This window comes from Brassica oleracea, chromosome C3 (genome assembly GCF_000695525.1).
Source record: "Brassica oleracea var. oleracea cultivar TO1000 chromosome C3, BOL, whole genome shotgun sequence".
NCBI classification, from domain to species: Eukaryota; Viridiplantae; Streptophyta; class Magnoliopsida; order Brassicales; family Brassicaceae; genus Brassica; species Brassica oleracea.
Genome location: NC_027750.1, coordinates 60,232,461 through 60,254,448, shown reverse-complemented (window position 1 = coordinate 60,254,448; position 21,988 = coordinate 60,232,461). Strand labels below are relative to the sequence as shown.

Sequence of the window (21,988 nt, the reverse complement as noted above, 5' to 3'; positions counted from 1 at the left end):
ACTTCCCAAGTAAGTCGTCTGACGAACAGATCTGGAAAAAAACTCGATGTCATACCTTAAATTGGTGAGATAAGTTCCTTAGCATACATAAGGCTTCTCCAAGCACACAGAATCACAAACGAAAGTCACCCACCCAGAATCGTTAGCTTCTATGACTCTATGAACCATAAAAATTTTAGAATCAAAATCTTGGGTTTTTTTAGCTCATTGTGGAGAGAAAGTGAGAGATATGTTGTGTTTAGTTCACAAGAATGGAAAAAGAAGAAGGGTAAATCGATTTTGGGGGCATTAAGAGCTTCAAATTGGTTGTTCATGGTGGTTGTGGTATTGATGACAATAGCAATCTTGTAATTACTTGAAGATGATGAGGGTAAGAGAGTAAAGATGTCATTTTCGAAAAAAAAAAAAAAAAAAAATTGATGGCGTTTTCGTAAATTATATGAACTTGTGGGGTGAATAGGGCAAAACCAATTTTCAAAAAAAAAGGAGGTTAGTTTTGTGTTTGACTTTAAGTTGTAGGTCAATTTTGCAAAAAGCCCAATATTTAATTCAAAAGTGATAAGGATAAAGCTGAGCGATGGAACAATGAGTGACTAATTGGATTTGGTCTAGTTTGAAGGGTAAGTTGTAGAATCAACACAAGAAAAGTGCTCACAGTGTGATTCATTGTGTAATTGTAAAGTGAAATTATGTCTCAAGGAGTAATTTTTTTGAAACGAAACATTTTTCGTGTGAGTTCGAATAATATCGGGTCGGATCATAATCACGTGTTTTTCTAAAACCCGAAATGAAACCGAACTAAAAGCAGTTTGGATTTGGTTCAAGTTTAAAACTAAAAAATCTTGAATGCTCCAGATAAACTCCAAATAAACAAAAAAAAAATATTCGAGTAATTCGGATTTTCGATTTGTAAATTAAATGTTTTATATATATGTATTTATTTTAGTATTAAAATAACTAATATTTAATTGTACTTAGGATATTTTTACTTGTTCGGCTTGGATTTTTCGGGTTCAGAAAAAAATAAAAACCATTGTTTTTGTAAACTTTGTCCGGTTTTGGTTTTTTTTTTTTTTTGGTTCTGTTCTAATTAAGTTTTTGGGTTTATGATAATATTCCCAAGACTAAGAGCAACATTATCGGGCGGCCCTTGGTCCGTCCCGAACACTATTTGGGCTAAAAAGAAAATCAAAAAGAAAAGATTTTGTTTGGTCCGGGCCTTAATTAAGGTCTTTTTTGACAGGTCCCGTGAGCAACGTGGCAGCAGAAGAGAGGGAGATGTAAACAAAGTCGATGAAACCTACTCCGTGTGTTTCTCCTCTCTTGTCGAAACTCAAGCAAATTCGATTCACCGCTGTCGATCTGATTCGCCTCAATCCGCTTCTCCTCGATCTGTTTCTCTTCGCTCTGTTTCCTCTCGCTCTCTTTCTCGTCGATTGTTCGTTCCTTTCGACATCGATTCACTCCACCTCCGTCGGTTCCTTTCGACATCGTTTCACTCCACCTCTGTCGGTTCCTTTCGACATCGATTCAGTCCACCTCCGAACCGGTTCCTTTCGACATCGATTCAGAGTCGACCCAAACTTGGGAAGGTATGTGTCTAACCTCCTTTGTAATTTTGAGAAACCGAGTAGGGGTGTGTAGATTCAATGGTTGTTTGTTGATTATATGTTTGATTTGATTAAATGATTGATTTGATTCGCTCTTCTCGTTCGTTGTTTGATATGCTCCGCTCTTGTGATTGAAGTGGTTGTGAACGGAATAGATATATAAAAACTTATTGATTAGTTGGTTCTTTGATGCTTGCAAAAACTTTAAGATTGAATGGTTGTTTGAGAATGAAAACTCGTATAGATTGATCGATAATTCGTATAGCTTCTAAGCTCGGGTCTTGTGTATATATTTGATTTAATGGTTGTTTCATAATTAATATTCGTATAGCTTTATTGAAAAATCGTATAGCTTCTCTAGCTTTCAAAATCGTATAGCTTGATAGAATTCTTTGGCCTGTTATCTGTTTAAATTTGAAGTATTTTAAACAACTTAGAATTATGGTTTACATCTCTTCACTCTTTACTCAACTAGAGTCACACCTCTTTAATTTCACTCTTTACTCAACTAGACTCACACTTCTTTAAGTCTTTACTCAACTAGACAAACTAGTTCTACTGTCGTCGTTACTTGAAACCGTAGATAGGTTAGTAATAAGTTCAGATTAGACATATATGGTTTATGGTTAGTCTTTATGTAGAAACTTAATACTCTTCACCAGCTAATATTAAACTCCCATCTCAATCCCCTTAAATATACACACCTGCCTTCTCTCTTCTATCATCTCCTAATCTACAACTCTCTCTCAAATATTTATCTTGTAAAACTCGTATGGGTTCAAGAAATTTTCAAAGTCAGTCCTCTAGTTACGTAGGACTGCTTAACAGTCAACAAGGAAGTCGTGTCGATGAAACTAGTGGAGAATCGGAGATCCCTCCCTTTAGTTCACAACAAGCTGAACAGACGCCAGTAGACACACCAGTGGACCGTAATGCTAGACGCAAATGGAGCCCGGCTGATGACGCGGTTCTAATCTCTGCTTGGCTTAACACTTCGAAGGATGCCGTTGTTGGAAATGAGCAGAAGTTGGGGGCCTTCTGGAAACGGGTTGGAGATTATTATGCTGCAAGTCCACATGGGCAACATGATGGTGAAAAGAGAGGGGATCTTACTTGTAAGAAGAGATGGCACAGAATAAACGATCAAGTTACAAAGTTCTGTGGGGCTTACTCAGCGGCAGAGAGACAAATTGGGAGTGGTGAGAGTGAAACTGATGTTCTAAAGAAGGCTCACGACATCTTCTACTCAGATCAGCAAACCAAGTTTACACTTGAGCATGCTTGGTGCGTGTTGCGCTTTGAACAAAAATGGCTTAGCCTTAACACTCCTAAAGCCACTCCCACTTCAAAGAGGAAGGATGGTGAGACAGATACAAGCGCCGCTGTCCCTGATCACGAGATCCGGCCTGAAGGTTGCAAGGCGGCTAAACAAAAAAGGTCGACTGTTCAAGGCAAGTCCGTTGCTGAGTATACAACCATATGGGAAATGAAGAAAGAGGGTTTGGCTACGCAGGAGAGACTGTCCAAGCTAGCTATACTTGACACTCTCCTTGCGAAGAAAGAACCATTAAGTGAGGCGGAGGAGGTTGTGAAGAATAAGCTGCTAGCCAAGTATTTCTGAAAGATTAGGATCTAATCTTATAAGTCTCTGTTTTAAAATCCATGTTTTAGTTCTCTGTTATAATGTAGTTCATGCGGCTCTTAATAATAACAATGTCTTTTTTATGTTCTTTCTGGTCTTCTCTTGCGGGTCTTGTTTATATGTCGTCTGCAACCACAAAAATTACTATGTGTATCTAATAATTACTTGCGTGTTTTGCTTATATGTCGTCGAGTATTTAATAATCAATATGTGTTTATGCAGGTAGACGTAAACATGGGACTCCACAGCTACAGCCAGCCTTCGCAGTCTGACGATATATTTTGAAACTCAGAGGACGGTAGCTACAGCGAGATGGAAGATCTCATTCGACGTGACCAAGCTGGGTTAAGCTTACACGCTAGTTCACAGGTTCAGTATCCTCCACATGTGAGAACGTGGACGATGGAGAGTGCCATGTTTGGAAATGGTGGGATGAAGCCATGATGGAAGAGATGAGAGCCCGAGAACGACATGTGATTCAGCTAGAGGAAAAGGTGGACACTCTTACACTTTGCAGTGACATCGAGACTGACCAAAGACTGGCTAGAGTTGAGAAAATTGTGGGTGATATAGGAAAGGAACAATCCAAGCTTAGGCTGGGATTTGAGTACTTTGTAAGTGCAATGATTGTGGTGACAGTTTTAATTGGAATTGTGCTGATGGTTAAGTAAATGAAGATGGTGTTGTATCTGATGTACTGTAATGGACTTCGAACTATATGTAATATGATGTATTGACTTTGACTTCTCTCAATCGTATTATGTATTGTAATGTATCAGACTTTATAATGTAGGTGTTTTCTAATGTAGATTTGCATGGCCACAGAAACAAGTATCAGACTTTATAATATAGGTGTTTTCTAATGTAAATACTCAAGATAGATTTGCATGGCCACAGAAACAAGTAGCGTTGAATTCAAATATACAATTATATCAGAACATGTACTTTCCATTGTTTGTTTGTATCACGGGAAAGAAAGCTTTAAGTCACAAGATGAGATGAGAGTCACGAGATGAACTAAAGACCAATTATAAATAAGACACTTCTTCTTTCATAAACACTTGTACTTCTCCTTAAATTCATATCTTCTTCTTTCTTTCATAACTTCTTTTTTCCTATACACTTCCACTTCTCCTTGTTTCATTCCTTTAAATTTCTATTTAAAAATGGCATCTTCTTCCCATTATCATTACCATAGAGGTGATGATAATGCATTTGAGACCGTATTTGATGATATATTTGAAGATCTCGAAGCTATTCCCGAACCAAAAGAGCGAAAAAAACGTATTTTTATCGAGAGAAACCGGGAAGAAGGCCACAACAACCTTCAAGATGAACGGAATTCAGATACTCTTGAAGAATTTCAAGATGACGATTTTACATTTACCGTCAAAAAGGCTAAAAACCCGGCAATATAATTGTTCGTCGTAAAGAAGTTCGGGATCCACATATCCATCAACAATTAAAAGAAGATTTGATTGAACATATATGGGATAAATTTGGACATCTTCCAAATAACATATAATGTGTTTTTGCTTTCTATGAATTAAATAAAATGTTTCTCTTATTTTATTTATGAATTTTGTAATTTTTTTTCACTCCTTTGTATTTTCCCTTCGGTTTTTAATTTTCATGTTCTATGTATTTTAATTTTCAACTTATCTTTTTAATGTCATTAGTTATTCAAATAATTTGTCTTCAATTAATAAAAAAAATAATAATTCACTAAGAGACTTTCATAAGTCCCACCAATAAGCTAATTTCTAAGAGAAAATCCCTTAAATTTGTCCTTAACTCAAAAATAACCTTAAAATATTCTAAGGGCCAAAAAAACAAGTCCCACCTATAATGTTGCTCTAAGAGAGGCTATAAATCAAAGTGGTCGTTGATCAGATCCCGAAGAGGACAATAATCCGCCAAAATTGTAAAGGGAAAGAGAACTGCAGAGCTCGTTCCGAGTCTTTGGTTCTTTGCTTCCCCATTCGTTTGGTAAGGTAGGACGTTTTAGAAACGTGTCGTTTGACAATAGTTAACTGTAAGAAAAGGAGATAAGAAGGAATTGGTGCCTTATTCCATGAGTAATGAAACCTTTAGCGTTGGATTAGACAAACTCTTGTATAAAAATTACATAAAATAAAGTCTTACCGTTGGATTGAAAATGGCCTAATCAAGCAAAAACACACGAAAGTTTGTGTCATCACAAAAGCAGCCTAAGAAAGCCACAATACAAGGCCTATAAGCACTACTGAAACTCGAGACTTGGACCCATTAGTTACATCTCAAACACCACACAACAAATCATATAGCATTCAGTATAATCTAGAGAGAGTTGTATATAATAAAACATTCGATGCAAAACCCTGGTCTTGCAAAAGATTAGGACTGCTAAAGACGCGCTTCAAACTAGGGCACACTGTTTGGAGCCTCACCATGCTCACCGAGGATATCTGTTAATAACCAGGACATAGTTTTCAAAAGTTGAAGTCTCTTATTTGCTAATCTTTATATCAAACTATCAAAATAAACACACCCTACTTCATACCTTTGAACAGAAACGGAGATCCAGTGTCTCTAATGAGCCGCATCCTGATATAGCTGCTTCAACTCTTGCTTCATCCATTTTACAAGACTACCAAAGACAAAGTCACAAAGTGTGTTTAGTGATAACATCTGCACAAGTACTACAACTACAGATATATATATCTTCAACTTACGTGAACCCATGTAACTGAGCTTATTTAACTAGCTAACAAAACAATTAAGATATAAACAGAGCCAATCATGGGGAAAAAACATTACCTGAAGAAAGAGAGTAGACAATCTTGGACAGCCAAGCTTCAGTACTTCCAGAGAGCAACAGTTGCTAAAACAATCCATTTTTGAATTTAAATTTAATTAGCAAATTGAATAACACCAATCTTTTTTTTACGAGAACTAAAGAAACAAAGTCATATTACAACTTGTAAATCCTCTCATACCTTAGATTAAGTAAGACGAGGTTGGAACAAGCGAGATCAACCTCCTTTAAATTGACACATAGCGAAAGGTTCAGTGATGATAAATGATTAAACCGAGCTGCAGGCGGTATCAATACTTTTCTGATATTGGGGCATCCCACACAGCTGAGGTTTTGTAGCAACCGGTTGGTACTTGTTTCAGCTGGTTCTTGATTACTCTCACCAGAACCCCAATCATGTTCAAGGTCATGCATGTTAACACAGCCGTTCAAGCTCAAATGGGTCAAGTGTGTGCAGCAGGCAAGTAGATCATCTATAGTAGTCTGACAGAGAGTTCCATAAGACAGGTCCAACTCTTCAAGTGCGGGTAATGCACCTTCTTTGTATAGAGGCTCCAATGATGAGTCAGTAAGATCTTTGCAGGCCTGTAGTTTGAGTACCTAAACAATAAAATATGAAGAAGTTCTCATGAAATGAATAATAAGTATATATGCTCTACTGCAGACAGAAAGAAAAAAAATTGTACAGGTCATAAGGTCTTATGACTTATCTACCTTCAGTTGAATACATGACTTGAAGATGGGCTCCAGATTCATCACGCAAGTATACGACAAATCAAGAACAGACAAATTTTGGAGGCCTTTCAAGGAAGAAAAGCCAACAGAGCCAATAGAAGAGCACGACATTAGCACCAGTGACTCGACTAGTGGACAAGAAGCAGTGATTGCAGGCAGACAGTCATCCCTCAGTTGACTAGAAAAGGTAATGGAGGGAAGTTGATTAGCATAAGTCGTGAAAATGAATTATAACAAACAATAAATGATTACCCGCAGAAAGACGCATCTAAAGATGTTAATAAAGGACAAATGATGGATGATTCAGACAGTCTACCGAAACATTTCAAGTCAAGGGACACCATATAAGGCGCTTCGATACTGAGCACACTCAGTTTTGGGCATATTCCTAGATTTAGAGACCGAAGTGCAACCTGTTCATAACCAGAACGGTCAAGCAAGAAATACATCAGTTAAGAAAAGTTAGTTTTGCAATATGAGAAAAGAAACACTCACAGGCTTGAAGAATGCAGTTTCAAGATTATCACATCCATCCAAACAGATCTGCTCTAAGCGAGGGCACTTCAACGCAAGAGAAGTAACAGCACGACAACCAACAAGGGACAGACTAGACAACGATGAGTTGCAGAATCTCACTTCTGTTAAGCTCTGAAAGATGACAGAAGCTTTAGAATCAGGTAAGCAACCAGGAAAAAATCACCTATTGTCTTAGTTAACTATATATTTCACTATATTATCACATGTAGCAGTTAGCTGCAGCCAAAAGCACAAGAAGAAACCGTGTCACACCTCACAGTTGTCAAGAATCAATGACTTCAGCAATGGGCATCCACCAGCATCATTAAATGATTCACATACAGTGTTGGACAGTGATTTACAACCAGAGAGATCCACTTCTTGCAAGGACTGGCAGTGCAGAACTAATTCTGTCAAATTCTCCTGTTTCTTGAGAGCTAACCTCTGCAACAAAAATGAAGAAATGTGAACATGTTAAACAGACCAAAACTTCCAACAAATGGAACTGTATAAACAAATCATGATAGCATACTCGTAGGGCGTTGGAAGTGATTGTGACTCGGCGAAGAGCTAGACAGTTTGCAACAGTGATGGATGAAAGCATGGTGCTTTGCAAGTTCAGCTCTACGAATCTGTTAAAACGCAGCGAAAAGAGAGGACACTTGTGAAATGATAGCGAAACTTTGCCTTTAATTTTCACAGTAAAAAAACAAAAGATGAAGGCTATACTTGCGGCAATTTAGTAGGATTAAACTCTGCAAGCAGGAGAGATGCAACGCGACAGATGTGAACATATTGCAATTATCAAGCTCCAAAACCTGCAATAGATGATCTGTGATTAACTTAACTGGAAACAGTGGTCTTTAGTTAAAGGTTATAGAACAGTGTATGGGAAAAAAAAACAGACACAGACCTCCAGCGCAGGACTGTTAGCAATCCAAGTCATAGACGCGGCTGTTATACGCTCACAGCTACGAAGCTTGAGAACTGTCAACATGGGGAGATGTACTGACTTCAAAGAAGAAAAAGGTCACACAAGTCAGAGAAGTAAAATAATAATATATATATTTAGTAACATGACACCAACCTCAAAAGATATATTGGAGCAGTGTGAAGCATTAAGAATATGGAGAGCAGCACAAGCCTGGGCTATTTCACGCAAAGTTTCATTACTGAGACAGGAAGAGTTAGAAACATCGAGCGACTCTAGTTGAGGACACGAAGTGACAGCTGACCGGATATCAGCATCTTGGAGCTTATGGCACGAGGCTATGTCAAGATGTTGGAGGAGTGGACAGTTAAGCATCGCCAGTACCGTGTTGCTTCCTTTTAAGGATAAAGACCTGAGCTGCTGACACCTAATATGATAGGAAAATAATGAATGAAATACACATAAAGGAATAAGAATCAAATAGAAAAAAATCAACTTCACCTGATAGACAAACGCAGAGCGCTGAATTTTCTAATTTTAAGTTTATGTAGCCGATCATGGCTCAGGTGTATTTCCTGAGGAACACTTCCCAAAATAGCGTCACTTATGGTCACGCTCCTCAAGCTGTTACACTCCCCCAATATCTGGAAAAAGTTTTCACTGATCTGACCGTTTCCAATAGTTAAGATCTCCAGATTCCTGAAACAAACCAAACGAAACGATGGATATGATGTACTAGCTATATAGCTCTTAATCTATGAAATCATATTATATTCAAGACAGAGATGATACCTCAAAGTGGTAGCTGCTTTCATAGCCAGGGCGTTAACAGCAGGAACGCCATAAACATTCACTCTAGTGGCATTGGGATAGCGATGACACATGTTTTCAACTGCCACACAAAAAAAGCAAGAAACCAAAGATTATATGTAAGTTTGAGGAACATAGCGCCTTTGTATAAAGAAAGAAGGTTGCAGAATGAATGCATCCAATGTTACAACTTACAAGTGAAGTTATTGTATTCACTAAAAATATCAAACAAATGTATAATAATAGTCCAAGACTCAATATCAATTCTCAGAGTTGTTTCTTTCAGATTTAACATATTATGAATGAAAGAAGAAACTTACATTGGTCGATAGAAATACTCATATTTTTAAATTTCAAGACCCTCCAAAAATCCTCATGAGCACTGGCAACTCTCCACTGACGACATACCATAGCAGAGCGACAGAGGTCGACGTGTTTCAAGAACGAGAACACCTGAAAGCGAAAAGAAATGACAAAAAAAAATCGAAAAAAAAGAAAGAATGCAAGAGTGTGTGTACCACATGTAAGACGTCATCAGTCAAATCAAAACGAACTTGAGAATCATCATCTTTCCGACCATGATTCAAGATGAAATTGTGGCAGAACATATGTGTCCGAGAAGAAGATGCAACAGTTCTCTCCTCCATGGACGACGAATCAGAAGAAGCAGACGCTGGGCACTCACTGCAATTTAAAAGAAAAAGAAAAAAAGCCATTTCGAACAGTTTGTATCAAGATAAGAGTGATCAAGGTAGTAAAAAGGGAGCTTGAGTACAGTTTGGGACGCTTGTGGTACGTATCATCATCCTCAGCATCGGTAGATGACCATACGCGCTTCAATTCACCTTCCTCCATCGTACAATCCTCAGCATCCAACGTGATCAGTCTGCGGGAAAAGAGTTACCAAATTCAAAAGATTAAAATCTAATCTCAAATCATAATCCTTTTATTAGTGAAAGCAAGTATAACTTACCCAACAAAAAAGCAAATGATTTTAACACCATTTCATCTCCAAGCTGCAGAAAGCAATTAGGGTTTGAGAAAATTGAGTGCTGTGGTTTTATTATATCAGATCCAGAAAGAGGAAAATAATCCGCCAAAAATTAGAATAGGAAAGGGAAAAGACAAAAGAGCTAGTTTCGAGTCTTTGGTTTCTCTCTCTTGCTTCCCCGTTATTTTGGTCTGAAGGGAGGTCTCCAAACGGTGATAATTACTAAAGGTCTTTTGGAGCGGAGAGCAAAGAAACCCACATTGAAACTGGGCTTGTCTTTTGATGGCCCAATGAGTATTTCGTGGCAATGTCAACGTGAGACTAATATTTCTTTGACTGACTCGACTCCTTTTATTACATCTTCAGTTCACTCTTTTTTTTTTTTTTTTCTGTTTGTAACTCTGGAATCTGGGTAGCCACATTCCCAACTATCCCCCCGTAGGGGGTCCAGCGCCCCAACAGAAGTGATGTTAAATCCGTTGTGGTCAAGGCTCGAACCCGGATGGCGGGCAGTACAGCTGTACCTCTTTTACCACCAAGCTACGAGCGCTTGGTTCCAGGGGCGGAGGCAGCTAAGGGGTAGGGGTCAGCTGACCCCACTACTTTAAAAAAAAAAAAAAAAAATTTAAGATACTTTTTGTATTGACCCCACTTAAAAAATAATTTTGACCCCACAAAAATAATTACAAAACATTAAAGGCAAAATTTAATTATACAAATAATATATTTTCATTTTTTATTTTTAAAACTTTGGATTTATATTAGTTTTTAATCTTATTTTATTTCTATAGTTGCAAAAAAATTTTAAAATCATTAAACATGTTTTGGATATTTAAACTTTAGTGTTATTTTAGTTTAAGCCCAACTTATATTAAGCCCAAATAAATTATAATACAGAAACATTAAAAATAGGAAAAAAGACCTTTCTCTTCCCCCTGCAAACACAAGACGACGGCGACCTGTTCGAACTCGTGCTCTCCATATTCAGGTTTGTTTTTTATATAATTTTTTTGTTATATTCTACTCTTTTGTTTATTTTGTTACTTTATGTCATGATCTTAATATTTTTAATGAATAGTTTTATATCTCAAAAAGACTAATATATCTTATTTAACAGAAAGCTAATGGATAAATTTTTAAATCTGAAAAGAAAATCTCCATCAACCGATGATATTCATCTAGACGACATGCCGCATGATCCCGGAGAAAGAAAAAGGATTCATGAATATGATCATAATCAAATAGACGAGGTGAGACGCAAGTACTTGACTAGAGGACCTTGTCAACTTCGTGGGCATAGTTTTAAGCAAAGAGTTATCTCAGGTGCATTAAGGCGGTTTAATCCTTCTTGGTTTGATCAGTATGGTGATTGGTTGGAATACAGTGTCAAGAAAGAGAAGGCATATTGTTTCTTTTGTTATTTATTCAGCAACGAGAAGAAAAGTGGAAGTGTTGGATTTGTCACAGAGGGATTTGATAGTTGGAATAAGTCTGACAGATTGGCTGGCCATGTAGGTGCGGTAAATAGCTTTCACAACATAGCCAAAAAGAAGTGTGAAGATTTGATGAGACAAGGTCAGTCAATCAAACATGCTTTTCAAAAGCAAACCGATGTTGTAAAAAAAGAGTATCGTATCTGACTAAATGCTTCAGTCGATGCTGCTAGATACCTACTGAAACAAGGATTACCGTTTCGTGCTCATGATGAGACAGTCGATTCTAGCAGCAAGGGAAATTTTTTGGAGTTAGTGAAATATACTGCTGCACAGAATGAAGATGTGAGCAAGGTTGTGCTGAAGAATGCTCCTGGAAATAATCAAATGGTGTCTCATCCTATTCAAAAAGACATTGTTAATTGCTTTTTGGAAGAAGTAATTAATTCCATAGTTCAAGAGATGGACAATGATGTGTTTGCTTTATTGGTGGATGAATCAGCTGATTGTTCTATGAAAGAGCAAATGGCTATAGTTTTTCGCTTTGTCGATAAACACGGTATGGTCAAAGAGAGATTTGTTGGTCTTATCCATGTGAAGGATACATGTTCTTTATCTTTGAAATCTGGAATTGATTCATTGCTTGCTAAATATAGTCTGAGTCTGAAAAAGGTGAGAGGACAAGGCTATAATGGAGCAGGAAATATGAGAGGTGAATTTAATGGTCTGAGAGCACTGATTTCAAAAGAAAACAGTTCGGCATACTATGTACACTGTTTTGCTCACCAACTACAATTGGTAGTTGTTGCTGTCGCGAAGAAACATTTTGAAGTTAGAGATTTCTTTGATAAGATTTCTTTGTTAGTGAATGTGGTTGCAGCTTCTTGTAAAAGGAAAGATAAGATGCGAGAAATTCAGCGGGATATAATTGAAAAGGGAATAAGCAATGGTGAAATCAAGACTGGAAAAGGACTGAATCAAGAGTCTTCTCTTCCAAGACCAGGGATTACACGTTGGGGTTATCAATATAAAACGTTGTTGCGGTTAATTGAGATGTTTTCTTCTGTGGATGAGATGCTTATGTACGTCGAGGATGAAGGTGCTGATCTTACCCAGCGAAGTCAAGCAAATGGTCTTCTCAAATATATCCATACTTTTGATTGTGTGTTCTACCTACATTTGATGTTGCACATTTTGGGACTCACAGAGAACTTGTCACTGGCGTTGCAACTAAAAGATCAAGACATCCTAAATGCTGTCTCACTAGTAGAATCCACTAAGCGGTAACTACAGAAGTTCAGAGATGATGGCTGGAATTCTTTTGTGAATGATGTTTCAGCTTTTTGTAAGAAACATGACACTGGTATTCTCAACATGGAGGACGATTTCATCGATCCAAGGAAGCCACGCAAAAAGACCAACATTACCAACTTGCATCATTATCAATTCAACTTTTTTTATACAGTATTGGATATGGAGCTTCAAGAGTTTAATGGTCGCTTTAACGAGGTAAACTCTGAGTTACTCGTTTGCACATCAGCTTTAAGTCCTACTGGTTCATTCCGTGAGTTTGATAAAGAAAAGTTATTGAGACTGGCTAAATTCTATCCTGAGGATTTTAGTGTTATGGAGTGCATATCACTTAAGCAGCAACTTGACATTTATATTGATAATGTACGAAGAGATGAAAGGTTTACTGATTTGAAACATCTTGGAGATCTATCGCGGTTAATGGTAGAAACCAAAAAAAATCTTTCTCAACCTTTGGTGTATAGGCTCTTGAAGTTATCTTTGACTTTGCCCGTTGCAACTGCAACTGTTGAGAGATGTTTTTCAGGAATGAAGATCGTCAAGACAGTATTACGAAATCGCATCGGTGATCAGTTTCTAAGTGATTGTTGTTTTATTGAAAAAAAAATATTTGAAGATGTAGCCAATGAAACTGTTATAAAAAGGTTTCAAGCTATGAGTGAGCGTAGAGTACATTTGTAGTTTTTTGGTCATTTAAACATTATGTTTTGATTTTTTTTTCCGACCCCGGTACAAGAAGTTTCTGGCTCCGCCACTGCTTGGTTAACTCTTCTTCCTCTTCCTTCCATCATTTCTAAGTGCGACCATCACGAGTTTTCTCTACTGTTATATTCTTTCCTTCTGTTTTTACTTTGTATTTTTGATCAAACAAAAGATGATTCAACTTGTCTCTCGCTATGCATGGTTGCACTTTAATTGAAACATTTAGTAAACATGCGGTATAATAATTGGTCAGCTAGATAACTTTTTTTTTTTGTTGCTAAAATATTAAAGCTAGATAACTTACTAGGCTGTTTAACATGTCTAACGAATTTTGACATTGTGTAGTCTATCCTTACCATATCCATCTAGCCACTGCATCTAGCTAGGCCACTCATATACAACATGTGTACTCTCCATGAAATGATAAACTCAGAAAGCACTTATTTATCGTATTCGTACGTAATAATAATAGTAATACATTCAGCAATAATAAGCACAAAGTATTTTCTTCTTATGGAATAAATGATACTACAAGAGAAGATCGCGACATGCATCGAAATATTGTGGAATAATCAACTTTGGCAATGATAGAGTGGTAGTACCATGCTAGCTAAGAGTCGGCGACAAGAGAAGATCGCGACATGCATCGAAATATTGTGGTAGTACCATGATACTTTGGCAATGATAGAGTGGTAGTACCATGATACTACAAGAGAAGATCGCGACATGCATCGAAATATTGTGGAATAATCAACTTTGGCAATGATAGAGTGGTAGTACCATGCTAGCTAAGAGTCGGCGATGGGCTTTTAAGCTCATTAAACATTTGATTTAAGCGCCAAATTTTATACAAATGTTTAATTTATTATTTCTGTAAAACAAACTTTATTGATCTTTAGGTAAACTTTTCAAGACTCAGATTAGAGCACGATTATCGCAAAATGGGTCGAAGAGTTTTTTAATTTTTTTTTTTCGTTTTTTTGTCCCAAAAAAAAATAAATAAAAAGCAATCCATCGCGGACCGCTACGTGTCAATGGGATCCGCGAACAGTACTTGAAACCAACAATAGTCGATCCTTATTAGATCACTCTTGACTTCGGTTTTATGGTGATATGTGGGATCCACCGCTAACTTTTTTTTTAAAACTTCTGTTGGAAACCACCGATAAAGATGGTCTTAGTGTTTTGTGATTTTATTCATATGTATGGGACAGCAATCCCAAGTCAGTATAAATGACTCAGATTAGTGTTTTGTGATTTTATTCATATGTAATCATATTTTTACATGACGTTCTATAATTTTCACACAAATTAAGGCACTTGCTACAAAGTCATTTATATCTTTCATCATCAATTGACCATCATCTCTCGTAACACATTATTGCACATTGAAACTCGAGTTTGTTGACCAGAAATAATAACATGAGGGTAAATAAAGTCATATCTTATCATAATATTATGCATAGTATTTTGAAAACGTCAAATATAACGAGACAAGAAAAAGAGTCTAAAACGTCATGTAAAAGAATACAGAGGGAGTAATTATATAAATGACTACATTTACTTGATTCCTCCTTTGTATTAAATGATGATATAAACTTAAAGCTTTTGTTTCATTTAATTATTGATGTTTTACTTTCTCAATACAATAAAAACAAATTCTGTTTAACCTACACAAATGAATTGAATGAGTAATATGTTCATTGTTTAAACGACTAATATATTTAGTATTAGTATGTATAAATTAGTAAAAAACATCTCTTATATATCAAAAGAGAAGCATTTGTAATATATATTTTCACATTGTAATATTTTAACATTGTAATGTGTCAGCCTCATAATCATTTAAACATTAGATTGTTGATGTGTTTCTTGCAAAAAGCTTCTCAAATCAAAATGGTTTCATACTTTATGTGAAAACATTTATTACAGTTTCCAACTATTCATCTAATGTGTCATTACCTTGCAACTGAAACTATAATATGTTTATTATCATCTACATGGACTCGATGAAACATCATCATCGAAAGAAGCTTAAACATGAATTCGATGAAGCATGATCAAAATATTCACGGCGAAAGAGCTCGATAAAACATTATCATCGAAATTAAGAAGCTTCTAAAAGTAAAATAGGTTGTAGAATCTTTTACTACATCATCATTAATTAAAAATATAACTATTTCATTAATTTCATGTGTTTGTTATTTTTATAATGTATGTTATAATTTGTATATCTTGATTTATTAAAATAGTATAAATTAAATTACATTAATTTTTTTATAAACTAAAACCGATAATATATAAACCAAAAGAAATTAGATATGATTTTAATATGGTCGTTAATTTGTATTAACCGAAAACGAAAAAACTAAACCGGAACCGAATTGAATTACAAATTTAACATTCTTACACTAATCCCTTAGTATAATATACTCCAATATTTAATCTACCGAACTATCTCATTCTGCGCACAGGGGATTATTACCTAGTAACTCAGATATAACGGATGGAGTCAATGATTTTTATAAGGCGGTGTAAATGGCTGCATTCTACTATACGACCGAATCTGAGAACATAATGGATGTGTGGGACGGTTGAGCTATAATTAAGAGATCTCATAAATACGATTGAAAATAAAAGAAATATCAACGATGAAAGAAAGAGTTATGTTTGTTGGGATAATGGAGTTAAGTCCCAAATATAGATTTACGTAGACTTAACTGTTTCGAAGTAGACAGACAGGTAGGTGCAATTTAATGCGTTCCTTCTTTTATAGGTTCCACTAACTCAGAAGAGCTTCAATGTGATCAAAACCACCCAATCCTTTCTTTCATCTAATCATTTTATTCATTATTGTTATAAGTTAAAGCATTGTCTAACAACAACAAAAAAAGAGAAAAATGTCATGGTGGAAGGGTTTCTTGATCTTCTTGATGCTGTGTTTGTGTGTGTCATCAGAAGAGAGTATGCCATACGATTACTTGAAAGTTCCAGCAAGTGAGTTTGTGAGCTCCATTAACACGATCGTGGAAGTAATAAGACAAATGAGTTCGATTTTGTCTCGGTTTGCGGATTTCAGTGGGGATCGTCGACTCCAAAATGCGGTTTCGGATTGTCTAGATCTGCTCGATGTTTCTTCAGATGAGCTGAGTTGGTCTGCCTCTGCTTCTGAGAATCCACATGGTACGTACCTTTAAACCCTAATTAACCGTATATATATATATATATATATATATATATATATATATCTATTATCTAGTTTTAGCACCGCCTTACAGTGTTATAAACTCTAAATGCACAAGTTCTTTTTTAATTGATGGAAAACACAAACTATTTTCTATAAACCCAAAACATAATATACAAATTGGATCAAACCGACAATTTTTTTTAAGAAGAAATGGATATTAGATACGATTGTTGCCACTTTAGAAGAAAAATGGATCTAGCATGACCTTTGTTATTGGCTTATAGCTGCTTGCTATGCTTTAGAAAGATTACCTGAACTTTTCTTTTCTTTTTTAATTACCTGAACTAGTTGTTTTAGCAATTCAACCGATTAGAAAGGATTTTTGAAATCGGTTGTTTATACCGATTAAAATGATCCAAAGGTCGTGAAATTGACCAATTTAGTATATACTATACAGTAGTTTTATTCTTTTTCACGATTATTATATATACATATCAATCAGAGTTTTTGAAAGTTCAGAACATTATTCGTAGGCATCTAAAGACTATCCATTAGACAAGTAACGACGCCCAAATTACGTAATTAACAATATTTTCACCATTACACAAGATAGGCAAAGGAGAGGGACATAGCTGATGTTAATCTGACGTATACGACCGTCATAGAATTTTAGTCTTTTTGATTATAAACGTGTATAAAACAGCAATAATTAAGTATTCTTGTGAAACAACACACATGTACAACTAGACTGCTTCAGAAGTGGACTTTATCTAGTAAGATTCTCCACGACTCCAATAGAATATGATCATCCATGGTGTTATTAAATGGTAATATAGTTTTTTTTTTGGTTCACCAAATGGTAATATAGTAAGTCATTTTATTCACATATTTAATTGAAAAGGGCCGAATTGAGAAAGTTTTTCTAAAAACAAAATGAAAATTAGTTTCGCACTTGCTGCATTAAATTTGAAATCCGGCACGGAATTGATTGCGATACGGTTATTTGGTGGTTCTTTGACCACCACCCTAGTACTAGCTAGTAGTATTATTCAACTATACAAACTTTGCATTGCAACAAAGAATATTAATCTCTACACGCATATTCCCCGTTTTCTTATTCGGTTTTGTTGATAAAGCTTAAACAAAGAGCTTAAAAACAAATACATTTCTGCTCTTTCGCCTTCAGAAGATCAGTAGCAAATGATACTTCCTCCCTTCAGTTGTAATAGAAAGCATTTAGTCCCTATATTATAATTTGATAATTTAAATTTGTTTTTTATAACAAAACCACACGAATAAAAAAAGAACAAATTTGAGATAACCTTCTGAGTTTTTAGCAAACACAGCTAGCACAAAACATTCTTGGAAAAAATGTTATTCGATTGAATCTGTTAGTCAATGAAATTTTAGAAGTTTCCATCACACATCTTTACGTCAAGAGACTCAAGACATAACTTCTAAACAATCTAGTAAATGGCATGTGCGTAGTAGGGACAGAGAACGTGGATTCAACATCTTTAAAATGGCACAATAAATATAAGTGTGAATGAAAATGATAGTGTGGAAAAATAAGAATAAATAGTACTCCAGTAATTAATGAGCTTTGAGTGGGGCCAACAGGTAAGGGCAACGGAACAGGGAACGTGAGATCGGACACACAGACATGGTTGAGTGCTGCTCTCTCCAACCAAGACACTTGCAAGGAAGGCTTGGACGGTACATCTGGTCTCGTCAAAACTCTTATCGCTGGTAATTATAATGTTTTTCTTTTATGTATACTATTATTTGTGTGTCACTAAAAAGTAAACTTAATATAATGATATGGTAATTTCTTAACAATCACATTCGATTCAGAGTATCAAACTTTCTTTGTTATTATGTTTGTTTCGGTTTTGGATAACAATATAGTAACTATATAATTTGCTGTTAAGCAAAAACGAACTATATAATTGTAATTGAATCGGTGTAATTTGAGGCTATAACTAGTAATTAATAAAAAAAATAGATGAGATCAAAGACACAACTATTAATAGAATCGAATGGAGTGAGATTAGCATTCCATCTATTCCACTACTTTTTTAATGTGGAATGATTTTTTTAAACAAAATGTTTTTTTATTCATGATTATAAATAAAATGAAATTCCTTTTTTTTTAATTTTAACTGGTGAATATTATGAGATTTTTTTCTTAGAAAACAAACATAAGATTTTATTTCATAAAATTGAGTTGACTCTAAGTATAATATAAAACTAGGTTTGTTATACAATATGTCTACTAATTATGATATTTGATTTTTTCAGGTAGATAAAACTCTTGTTAATTTTGAATTATTCGGTTCAGTTATATACAGTAGAAACTCTATAAGCTAATACTCGATAAATTTATAAACACCATAAATATTTTTTTACGGTTCCAAGTTGGGCCGGTTTAAAATATGATGCAAATCGATAAAATAATAAGATAATAACTTTTAAAAAATCCTATGTAAATATATATAGATCCCATTAAATTATAAATTAATAATTACATGTATATACATTTTATATATGTACAAACAAACCATTATATTGTTTGTCGTATATTCACAATAGAATTATATTTATATTTTTTAACACTTAGTATATTTTGATGAAATTTAGTAAAATTATATCTAAAATTAAATTTAAACTCTATGAAACATATTTTATATATACTAAATAGTATAATAAAACAGTATGAATGTCGAATTTCAAAAATGTAATTAATGTATATATAAAAATAAATTATTATTTTTTATTTTAGAAAAATATATATTTAAAATAAAAAAATCTTAAAATGATTTTTTTATAAATTAATAACTCTATAAATTAATAAAAGAGAAATTAACTAGGATAGCTCATTTTAAGTTTTTGTCACAAAAATATCTCTCAATGAAGAAAATGACCAAAATACATTTTATTAAAGGGTAAACATGTGTTTTTACCTTATGGTTAACTAATCTAGACTTAGGGTTTAGAATTAAGAGGTGGGGTTTTGGGGATATGGTTTCAAATTTTTAAAAATAAATATTAAAATTTTCAAAACAAAAAGAAGCTATTTTGGTCATTTTCTTATTTTGAGGACTATTTTGTGATAAAAACTTAAAAATTGCTATTGGAGAGAATTGCCCTTGATAAAATATCATCATCTCAGCATTATTAATTTATATAGAGGTTTTAAGTTATTTTATATATGCGCAAGTGTTTTTAATTCTACTCCCGGTTCATTTCAGGCAGTCTCGATCAACTATATTATATGCTTAGGGAGCTGTTACCACTTGTTCAAGCCGATCAGAAACCCAAACCCATTTCTAAACCTGGCCCTATTGCTAAAGGACCAAAGGCTCCACCAGGCCGGGGACTCAGATCAAACACCGACCACGACGAAAGCCCTCGTTTCCCAGACTGGCTCAGGTCCAACGACCGTAAACTCCTTGAAACAAACGGTGTAAGTTACGACGTAAGTGTAGCACTGGACGGGACAGGCAACTTCACGAAGATAATGGACGCCATTAAGGCAGCTCCTGAGTACAGCTCGAAACGTTTCGTCATATACATTAAAAAGGGTTTATACTTGGAAAACGTTGAGATCAAGAAGAAGAAATGGAACCTCGTTATGTTGGGTGATGGCATTGACGTGACCGTTATTTCTGGTAACCGCAACTTCGTTGACGGTTGGACCACTTTCCGGTCCGCGACATTCGGTATAACTATTACGTTTTATATGATTCTCATTAATATTTATATGTTCTTCTTTTTTTCTAACTTGTGATACATATTTTAGCTGTAAGCGGAAAGGGATTCTTAGCAAGAGATATAACCTTTCAGAACACAGCGGGGCCAGAGAAGCATCAAGCCGTGGCCCTAAGGTCAGACTCAGACCTCTCTGTGTTCTACAGATGTGCCATGAGAGGTTTTCAAGATACACTTTACACGCACACCATGCGTCAGTTCTACCGAGAGTGCACCATCACTGGAACGGTAGATTTTATATTTGGGGATGGGACCGTTGTGTTTCAAAACTGTCACATTTTGGCAAGGAGAGGACTCCCTAACCAAAAGAATACCATCACTGCACAAGGCCGTAAAGATCCTAACCAACCCTCAGGTACACTTCTTAGCCACTGTTCTTGGAAACTCTATTAATAGTTATCTTTTGAATATAGTTATATCGTTAATTTTTAGAATAAATGAAAAATTCAAGCTAGACATCGAAATATTAAAAAAATATATATATCTAATAATAAGCAAATTCAATTCTACTTAATATAAAAGTTTTTTTGGCGAGCAACTTTCCCATAAACAAATTTGCGAGGTTTATGTCCAACATCTAGTTTTAGTAGAGCTTGTGGCTTCCCTACATTTGCTCCGTCACAACATTAATAAAATATAGTTTCTTGTCAACAAAGAAACTATGTACCACACAAGCAACTGTTCTCATTAATTGAAAGCCTTATTAAAGTACAAAATCAATCAATGCATGTACTATCTACAGTGTAATGATTCTCACTTGGACAATTTTTCTCACATTCAGGATTCTCTATCCAATTCAGCAACATCTCTGCGTCCGCAGACTTAGTCCCATACCTAAACACGACACGCACATATCTAGGGAGGCCATGGAAGGAATATTCAAGGACAATTTTCATGAGGAACAACATGAGCAACGTTGTGAGACCCGAAGGGTGGCTTGAGTGGAACGCAGACTTTGCTTTGAGCACGCTCTTCTATGGAGAGTTCTTGAACTACGGGCCTGGCTCAGGACTCAGCAGCCGAGTCAAATGGCCTGGTTTCCACGTGCTTAACAACTCGAACCAGGCTAACAATTTCACCGTTTCTCAGTTCATTAAAGGAGATCTTTGGCTGCCTTCTACAGGGGTAACGTTTACTGCTGGCTTGGACATCTAAGTATGGCTCTGTTTGAAGCGTGAAGCCTTTTTTTTGTTTTCAGTTTCTATTTATGTTTTTGTTTTGTGTTTTGTCATACTGTTCTTTGATGTTGGTGGAGTGTGATTTTTACGGTTTTGGCAAATATTGTTACAATATAAATGTATTACTGGGCCATTAGGTCATCAGTTTAAGAAGAATCGATCATTATTTACTCGAGTAAATAAAAAGAAAAAAAATATTTCGAAGAATTAAAAACATATAATGTTATGGAGTATTTGATATGAAAAGAAATGTAATAAACAAAGTAACGAAAAACTAAAGAGAGAAGCATGGTACTATGTATAATTGCACCTTGCTTATATAACTTCTAACTAGGTGATGACCCGCGCCCTGCGCGGAGTGAATAGACTAAAAA

The 21,988-nt window shown here is 35.3% G+C and overlaps 2 protein-coding genes and 1 pseudogene across 3 annotated transcripts; 2 read left to right on the top strand and 1 right to left on the bottom strand.

The window, feature by feature from the left end:
- Positions 1–5,348: 5,348 nt before the first annotated feature.
- Positions 5,349–10,207, bottom strand: LOC106335016 (F-box/LRR-repeat protein 15-like). 2 transcript variants are annotated; one of them, XM_013773428.1, is made up of 18 exons: positions 10,015–10,207; positions 9,817–9,927; positions 9,560–9,725; positions 9,362–9,494; positions 9,024–9,123; positions 8,733–8,930; positions 8,388–8,658; positions 8,214–8,312; positions 8,030–8,118; positions 7,833–7,932; positions 7,574–7,744; positions 7,280–7,432; positions 7,037–7,197; positions 6,764–6,962; positions 6,231–6,649; positions 6,052–6,115; positions 5,795–5,881; positions 5,349–5,699 (listed from the first exon to the last, which is right to left on the bottom strand). In XM_013773428.1, exons 2-18 carry the CDS (start codon positions 9,894–9,896, stop codon positions 5,562–5,564), a joined length of 2,628 nt encoding a protein of 875 aa, XP_013628882.1. In that variant the 5' UTR covers positions 9,897–9,927; positions 10,015–10,207; the 3' UTR covers positions 5,349–5,561. The 2 variants fall into 2 exon arrangements, with proteins under 2 accessions (XP_013628882.1, XP_013628883.1); XM_013773429.1 differs by having other exon boundaries at positions 8,733–8,937; positions 9,031–9,123.
- A 949-nt stretch (positions 10,208–11,156) lies between these two features.
- On the top strand, positions 11,157–13,457 carry LOC106334314 (annotated as a pseudogene).
- A 2,819-nt stretch (positions 13,458–16,276) lies between these two features.
- Positions 16,277–21,787, top strand: LOC106335676 (probable pectinesterase/pectinesterase inhibitor 44). The gene is made up of 5 exons (XM_013774258.1): positions 16,277–16,661; positions 18,286–18,414; positions 19,917–20,387; positions 20,468–20,791; positions 21,218–21,787. Exons 1-5 carry the CDS (start codon positions 16,379–16,381, stop codon positions 21,589–21,591), a joined length of 1,581 nt encoding a protein of 526 aa, XP_013629712.1. The 5' UTR covers positions 16,277–16,378; the 3' UTR covers positions 21,592–21,787.
- Positions 21,788–21,988: the final 201 nt, after the last annotated feature.

What these genes read in the sequence shown, in the direction of transcription:
- LOC106335676 (XM_013774258.1), top strand. Translation starts at nt 16,379, where the DNA reads ATGTCATGGTGGAAGGGTTTCTTGATCTTCTTGATGCTGTGTTTGTGT. An exon ending in CGTCAAAACTCTTATCGCTG is followed by an intron (nt 18,415 to 19,916) that starts GTAATTATAATG and finishes GGTTCATTTCAG; the next exon opens with GCAGTCTCGATCAACTATAT. An exon ending in AGATCCTAACCAACCCTCAG is followed by an intron (nt 20,792 to 21,217) that starts GTACACTTCTTA and finishes TCTCACATTCAG; the next exon opens with GATTCTCTATCCAATTCAGC.
- LOC106335016 (XM_013773428.1), bottom strand. Translation starts at nt 9,896, where the DNA reads ATGGAGGAAGGTGAATTGAAGCGCGTATGGTCATCTACCGATGCTGAG. An exon ending in GCTCTGCGTTTGTCTATCAG is followed by an intron (nt 8,659 to 8,732) that starts GTGAAGTTGATT and finishes CTATCATATTAG; the next exon opens with GTGTCAGCAGCTCAGGTCTT. An exon ending in ATCCTACTAAATTGCCGCAA is followed by an intron (nt 7,933 to 8,029) that starts GTATAGCCTTCA and finishes GCGTTTTAACAG; the next exon opens with ATTCGTAGAGCTGAACTTGC.